At 35.9% G+C, this 8056-nt stretch overlaps 1 protein-coding gene across 2 annotated transcripts; it reads left to right on the top strand.

Moving 5' to 3' along the window:
• On the top strand, positions 1–4828 carry ubxn2a (UBX domain protein 2A). Of its 2 annotated transcripts, none has more exons than XM_067383218.1 (7): positions 1–181; positions 1159–1224; positions 1353–1482; positions 1699–1808; positions 2477–2614; positions 2927–3088; positions 4034–4828. In XM_067383218.1, the coding sequence occupies exons 2-7, from the start codon at positions 1178–1180 to the stop codon at positions 4215–4217; spliced, it is 771 nt and encodes a 256-aa protein (XP_067239319.1). In that variant the 5' UTR covers positions 1–181; positions 1159–1177; the 3' UTR covers positions 4218–4828. The 2 variants fall into 2 exon arrangements, with proteins under 2 accessions (XP_067239319.1, XP_067239320.1); XM_067383219.1 differs by having other exon boundaries at positions 1346–1482.
• The last annotated feature ends 3228 nt before the right edge of the window (positions 4829–8056 follow it).

Raw genomic sequence — 8056 nt, 5'->3', positions numbered from 1 at the left:
AACACCATTTCAAGACCATTTTGGCCCTGCTATGTCATAGTGACGTGTGCACAAACGTGAAGTCCAGAGACGGCGACGTCATAGGAATGGTGGACTGCTGTAGCGTAGGAGCGGCATGACAACTGTGAGAAACTTACGAGCCGAAGAGACAGTTTTACGACACCATTGAAGCATTACACCGGTAACCATCTACAGTTCATAATCGGAATGATTAATCTGCGATTCAGAAATGATGTGTTATGGGTTATAGCGCTTGTTTACCGTCATAACGGATCGTAGTGCGCTTGCGTGGTCTCTACACTGTCCTTACGTAATTTTGGCGCACCGCTTTCATTTATTATGCTGTGTTTGACCTGTTTGTTACAGTGAATATGAATACGAAGCTTAAAGCATGCACGTGGGTGCCTTTACAGACCAAAAACTGGCCTTTACAAACCTTAAAACATTTAATCAAAGAAACTGAGGGTATTAGTAGACACAGTAATATCGTCATATAGTTTTATTGTCAGTGCATCATGACGTCATCATTAAGTATTGATCGCATGACAACAGTTGATCAGTGTAATATTGATAAATTGTCTTTGTACCCTTCAAATGCATCAGATGGTATTTTCATGGCACATGTCCAAAATGTATAATACCTTTGATATTTTTTATAAGTGCATGTTTTTGGACATATATTATGGTAATGCCACATGTTTTGTGGCTAAGTATTGTGAAAATGCCATAGTACATGCATTTAATAATCTTTCAGTACTATAGTATGTCAAAGTGCCTGTATTAAGACATTCATTTTTGTAAAGGTTTTAATCATTTCTTTTTTATAATATTTATTTTTGTGACGCAATTTTCTTTTTATAATATATATTTGAATTTAAATAATTATTCCATTTTGATTTTCCATCAAAGAATTACACAGTAATTACTATTGATAAGTGTAAAATTGGTAATTTCTGGTCAGTTGAAAATAATTTTGCCTAGATTTACTGGACTGGTATGAAAGCAGATTAATGTTTTGAGAATTTTAGATCTCAATGCACCTGTCAATTTCACGTAGAAATGCCCCATGAATTATTCAGGAAGCATTGATTCAGTGGTTACATTGACTTGCACCATCCCTTATAACTTATATATGCCCGCATATGTTTGTGTTGCAAGATGGACAACAGAAGACGTCATGATGAAAGATATTGATTCAAGAGAAAGGGTTCAAGATGACACATGGTAAGCCCGCTGTGCACAGCTCTGTGTGCATTATCCGCCTTGAAACGTTATCATTACACCATTAATGCATGTTCATAATTGGGGTAATCTAAAATTAATCATGCTTTGTTGTCTTCATGAGCTCTTAGGTTTAAAGGGGCACAAAATGATGAAGAGGAGGATGAGGAGGAGCCGAGCCCTATTAGATCCAGTTTCTCTGTCGAGGACCTGCTCGATGAGGTGGAGAAGATCAGCAGTGTCGCCAGTAGCGGCAAAAAGGTCAGACAGATCATATGAGACGTCTTGTGTGCAGTCGCATTCAGAACATCCAGGTCGTTACCTAAAATAAAAAAAAGTTGTTGTGGGTTAGTACATCAAGTTAATGTCAGCTTAAATATGTAATTTCTGAGCCACTAGCATCATCAAATAAATATGCTAAATTATTGATTTTTTTTTAAAGTATTCTTAAGGGTGTTTTATGGCTGAAATTCACAGGTGGAGATTGTAGTGAGACTGTGGAAAAATGGCTTCACTGTAAATGATGAAGATTTACGCAGTTACGCCGTAGAGGAAAACCAAGAGTTCTTGGAGGCCATTAAAAGAGGGTGAGTATTGATTTTGTCGCTAGCTATGTTTTCATCCACCTATTTTTATGCAAATTTTGGGATATTGCATTAAAAAATGCTGGATGAAAAAGTCAAGATGTGCATAAAGTCTAAAAATGCACATAAAAAACACTGAGATGGATCATTTTTGTCTGATAATAAGACATGCGCATAAACATAATAAAGTGAGATTAAATACATAAAGTATATTGGTATAATTTAATATACTTAATTATTACTTACTCTATTCCTCTCAACATGAGGACAGGAGAGCTGTCATTAACTTGCGATAATTATTTGAAAAAGTAACTCAGATATTTTATTAAAAATTGAAAAAAAAGTGTTACTTTACTAGTTACTTGAAAAAGTAATCTGATTACCTAACTCACGTTACTTGTAATGCGTTACCCTCAACACTGCGCATAAACTATGATGGAACCGAATAAATCCCTCAAAGCACAACAAAACACTCACCTGATTTTGGAAGTGATTGGATAACTGGACTAACCAGAGGACCAATTTAATTACACAGCATCTCAAAAAATGGTTTTAAATCTGTTTTAGTATAGCCATTGTATTATCATGTTTTGTGCTTTTTCCATCAAATGATGATGTACTGACAGAATAAAATTGAAATCTATTTAATTGTATTAATCCTCTATATGAAGTGAGCTGCCTCTGGAGCTAGAAGGAAGAGCCGAGGATGAAGAACTAGAAGTCAACATGGAGGACATGAAAGATGAAGTTTACGTCCCAAAGAAAAAGGCCTTCCACCCGTTTACAGGCCGAGGTTACAGACTGGGAAGGTAGTAGATCATCTCTTGGTTACAGTATTTTAAATTGCCAAAAGTTTTATTAGTCATAACAGTTGATGTTAGTAAACACCATTATTTGAGCGTTAAAAATTAAACATTTGAGCATGTTTTTAGTCATTCCCACACACATCCACTAGGTGTCCTCACAACACTTTCACTCTGTGATGGTTAGACTTTGTAAATGTGTTGAGGATTATCCAGATGTTAGTGTTAGTTAGTTGACCCTCTAATCACATATTAAATCACATGGCACCACAATTATTGCAGTGCATCTGTTAAAAGCCTGTGCAATCTCCTCTGTAGTGTGGCTCCGCGTGTGGTGGCAAGGTCTCGGTCGATACACGAGGACTGTTCTGGTCCTCCTCTCCCGGCAGTGGAGCTGAATGAGGATCTTCCCATGACCTCCCTCCAGATTTGGCTGGCAGACGGTCAGCGGCTCGTGCAGAGGTTTAATCTGAGCCATCGGTGAGTATCATATGGTTGTAGAATGTGAATTTCACAAAAACACATAGGTTATGGGTCATATTTTTTCATATATATACACATATAAATCTATTTTGCTTAAAGGTTTAAGTAATTTCTGCAGCAGTAATGTTACAACATTAAGTACATTTAATTAAAAAAAAAATTCTGAACTCTCTCCCTGTGAAGCCATTGGTCAGTTTTTAAGAACCATTATTTTTTGCATGATGTACTTTTAATTAAATGAAGCACATTCGATTCTTATTACTATATTTAAAAAAATTAAAAAACTTTATAATTAAGTAGTAATTTAGTGTGTGTATATAATATATATATTATTATTATCATTTAAAAATTCTGCAATCATCATAAAAGAAGCTTTATTTTAATCAAAATGTAATTTCATATTTCTCTCATATTTTGTGAGAGTCAAAAATATTTGTATTAAATTCTAGAAGTATTTTTGGAGTGTATCTTGGTGTGCCAAGCGTCAACTTTAAAAACCTATAAAATAACTAAATATAAATTTATGATAAATAAATATAATTTGATAAATAAATAAATCTAACTGAAAATGCATAATTAATATAGTGTAATTTGCTTTTACTGAACACAGCTAAGGTTTCAGGCTTTAGACATGATCATGTTTGAATGTTTATTATCAAAATCCACCTCGGGCATGTTGTGATGCTCTAACTTTGAAATCCTACCCTTAAAAGCTCTTACATAATTCCCATTCATCATTTATGTAATATAATCTCGCAAGGTAAAATGGAAGAATCGTAAGCTGCAACTTTGCAGCAGATCAAATCAGATTACGCTGGATTGAACGTGTGCGTCACAACATGTAAGGATTTCATGCCTCTGACTTGAACATGATTGCTAAGATGTGGCTGCAAAGCTCCCTGAGAAGAAGCATTCATGTTGGCCTTTCTGTAATTGCTCCAGGATCAGTGATGTGCAGCATTTTGTGGAGCAGGCTCAGACAACGGACGCTCAGTTCATCCTGACTACATCCCTGCCATTCCGAGAGCTGAGAGATGAGAGTCAGAGTTTGGAAGAAGCTGACTTAGCGAATGCTGTCATCGTTCAGAGGCCTCTCAACACACAAGCTCCTTTCGGTCACTCCTGACTGTTTTTGTTTGCACCAGAGACTTTGATCTTTTGGTCCCACCCATGTTTGGGGAACATTTCATAAATCCATCTCTCTTAAAACCATAAAAGCCTATGTTTTTGTCTGATTTTGAATATAAGGGTCCTTTGGACATCACTATGGCTGTATGAATGGCCACTCAACACAAATAGCTTTAAAAGAATGGTTCACCCAAAAATGAAAAATCTGACTGGAAATGGTTGTTGAGTGGGTGATTAATAAATGATAAGTGATGACAAAGTTTCCTTATTTAGGTGAATTATTCCTTTAACTCTTATATTTAGTTTTTTTCATTTCCCGTCATGTTCTTTCATAACTGGAAGTGTTGGCCTTTTCTGATGCAATGCAGTATACACAAGCCAAGTCTTTAACCTTCACAATTATACATGTTTACACATGGATCAATGAAGAAGTCAGATCATGGATGCTTAATGGAGTTCTGTTTGATCATCTGTGCTGGTATGTCTTATAATGTACTGTTAAGTTATAAATGTCAAATGTTTTATGCACTTTGCCTAAGACAGAGGCTCTGTTAGAAAGACCTCTGCTTGCAATAAACCTACTGATGATATGCTGGTTCCTTTTCTCATTTCAGATGGGTTCTAATGCGTTTTAAATCCACACAGAGCTGATAAGTACATATTTAGGAGACTTTCTGATCCATATACAGTCATTATTTTACTTTTAAATATTTTAAAAGAGCATTAGAGCTCATCTCATTAGGGTTTTTTTCTATAGATCATGCAGTTCAGTTGTCTGAAAGGGTTGTCATGTATTACTCACCCTCATGTCGTTCCACACCCGTTCATCTTCGGAATGCAAATGTAAGATATTTTTTGTTGAAATCCGATGGCTCCGTGAGGCCTGCATTACCAGTAATGACATTTCCTCTCTCAAGATCCATTAATGTACTAAAAACATATTTAAATCAGTTCATGTGAGTACAGTGGTTCAATATTAATATTATAAAGCAACAAGAATAATTTTGGTGCGGCAAAAATAACAAAATAACAACTTATTTATTGATGGCCGATTTCAAACCACTGCTTCAGAGCATAATGAATCAGTGTATCGAATCATGATTCGGATCGCGTGTAAAAATGCTGAAATCACGTGACTTTGGCGCTCCGAATCATGATTCGACACGCTGATTCATTATGCTCCGAAGCTTCCTGAAGCAGTGTTTTGAAATCGGCCATCACTATAAAAGTTGTTATTTTGATTTTTTGGCGCACCAAAAATACTGTACTCGCATGAACTGATTTAAATATGTTTTTAAGATATTAATGGATCTGGCATGAGGGTGAGTAATAAATTTTAAACAAATAAATTTTTGGGTGAACTAACCCTTTAAGCATTTGCTTGAGTAGTGTATGTTTATCCACTATCAATCTGCAATGCAGTTCAGTCAAACCATCTTCATCACTAATTGATTTCTAGTCTCCACTGTTGTTCCAATACGAATCTCATTCCAACTGTCTTTTTAAGCTTCCTGTTCATTTCCACATATTGTTTATTGCTGCACAAAATTTCGGGAATACGTTTACATGTAATGCCAACCATATGGATGATTTCCTGGCCAGTGGGCTGAATGTCAGGAATTTCTGAAGTACATTAAGTTTGGTTTGACTATATTGACCAGGTCTTGAAACCATCAGGCATGATTAAAATGATAATTTACTAGAAAGTTTATATCTGGGATTTAGTGAGCAGTTTGTGCATAATTAAATGTATATTTTCTCTTATTTTCATTGTCTATTCACCTCTCTGAGTGAGGTTGACTGATGTGAAACTAAAAGATTTTCTACATTTTGTTTTGCTACTTAAATGGATAGTTCACCCCAAAATGAAAATTCTGTCATTTACTCACCCTCAAGTTCCAAACCTGTATGAATTTCTTTCTTCTCATGAACACAAAAGAAGATATTTTGAAGAACGCGAGTAACCAAACAGTTGATGGACCCCATTGACTTCCATTGTATGCAAAAAATTTGGTTACAGACATTCTTCAAAATATCTTCTTTTGTGTTCGGCAGAGGTAAGAAACTCATAAAGGTTTGGAACACCTTGAGGGTGAGTAAATGATGACAAATTTTTCATTTTTGGGTGAAATATCCCTTTAAGTGTGGTTAGTGCATAAAATATGTGATTTATGGTCTTAAAATTCTACAATACCTGTTGGAATCACTGGGTGCATCTGTTTCATCTGTTTTAAGGATTTACTAAACTATTTAAGTCATAAAGTTAGTAGGATATATCAAAATTTAGCGTATTGCTTCGGCAGGCATTTGTTATGATACTGAGCGGTGCAGTCCTCCCCGGCTCAACAGCGCCCCACAGTTTTCCTATGTAAATATGTGGTGAAAATGGAACTGCAGCACTCTAATTTAAAGCGGGCAGATTTCAGACTGCCCCGCTTATTTTCACGTTATCTTACGTAAACTTCACTTCAGCTCAATCTGCTTCGGCTATCTGTATTTTAGAATGCATTAGGTCAGTAAGTATTTGGCATGTCTGTTCTTCCTATGTGGGTGGAGTAGCATATCAAATTAATGAAAGTATAAATCCATTAGTTTAAACGTGTTCAGTTGTGTTTGTTTTATGTTTGTTATGAGATTAGACATTCCTCACTGGAATTCTTCCACAACCTATAGACCTAAAATGAAAATAATATCATTAGGAATGTCCTCATGTCGTTCTACACCCGTAAGACTTTTGTTCATCTCCAGAACACAAATTAAGATATTTTTGATGAAATCCGATGGCTCAGTGAGGCCTCTATTGCCAGCAATGTCACCGAACCTCTCAATATCCAGAAAGGTACTAAAGACGTATTAAAAACAGTTAATTTGAGTACAGTGGTTCTATTATAAAGCGACGAGAATACTTTTTGTGCAAAATAAAATAACATAAGTCATAAAATAAAAACAAAATAACATCTTTTCAACAATATGATGGGCAATTTTAAAAACTTTATGAATCTTTTGTTTTGAATCAGTGGTTCGGAGTGCCAAAGTCACGTGATTTCAGTAAACGAGGCTTCAGGCTTGTTCGAGATGCATCAGCGCTGCGCAGACCGATCGGTGTATGACATCAAAGTACAGCGAGAGCGTTTCAAAAGCATAAGGAGTCGTATGCTATCCAGTCGCTCTTGCGGTACTTTGATGTCACATGCCGATTGGTCTGCAAAGTGTCGATGCATCTCGAACAAGCCTTCCGTTTACGTGATCCAAACCACTGATTCGAAACAAAAGATTCATAAAGTTTTGAAACAATGTTTTGAAATCGGCCGTCACTAGATATTGTTGAAAAGTCGCTATTTTGTTTTTTTGGCGCACAAAAAGTATTCTCGTTGCTTCATAACATTAAGATTGAACCACTGTAGTCACATTAACTGTTTTAAATATGTCTTTAGTACCTTTCTGGATCTTGAGAGGTTCGGTGATATTGCTGGCAATGGATGCCTCACTGAGCCATATTGTATTTCATATATTTTTAAATATCTTAATTTTATGTTCCAAAGATGAACAAAGGCTTTACGGGTGTAGAAAGCCATGAGGGTGAGTAATAAATGACATTATTTTCAACTAACCCTTTAATAACACCACTCTGAGGCACTTTTAACACTAAGGCAATTTTAAGATAGCATTCAATGCGTGTGTTGTGTGTAGCTACTCAAAGCCTGTCAATCAACATTAGAGCGCCACCCTCAGGCTGAATAACGCAAAGACACTAGACCTCTGCCAAAAGCGTGTCTGCATGTGTTCAGCGATTAGAATAGGCTATGAACCTTTAAAAAAAATGTTTAACATAAACTA

Source organism: Chanodichthys erythropterus, chromosome 4, assembly GCF_024489055.1.
Source record: "Chanodichthys erythropterus isolate Z2021 chromosome 4, ASM2448905v1, whole genome shotgun sequence".
NCBI lineage: Eukaryota > Metazoa > Chordata > Actinopteri > Cypriniformes > Xenocyprididae > Chanodichthys > Chanodichthys erythropterus.
This window is presented reverse-complemented; position numbering and strand designations above follow the sequence as displayed.

Coding starts and splice junctions, on each gene's coding strand:
- ubxn2a (XM_067383218.1), top strand. CDS start 1,178: ATGATGAAAGATATTGATTCAAGAGAAAGGGTTCAAGATGACACATG. Junction 1,483..1,698: donor TCGCCAGTAGCGGCAAAAAG/GTCAGACAGATC, acceptor TGAAATTCACAG/GTGGAGATTGTAGTGAGACT. Junction 1,809..2,476: donor TTGGAGGCCATTAAAAGAGG/GTGAGTATTGAT, acceptor CTCTATATGAAG/TGAGCTGCCTCTGGAGCTAG.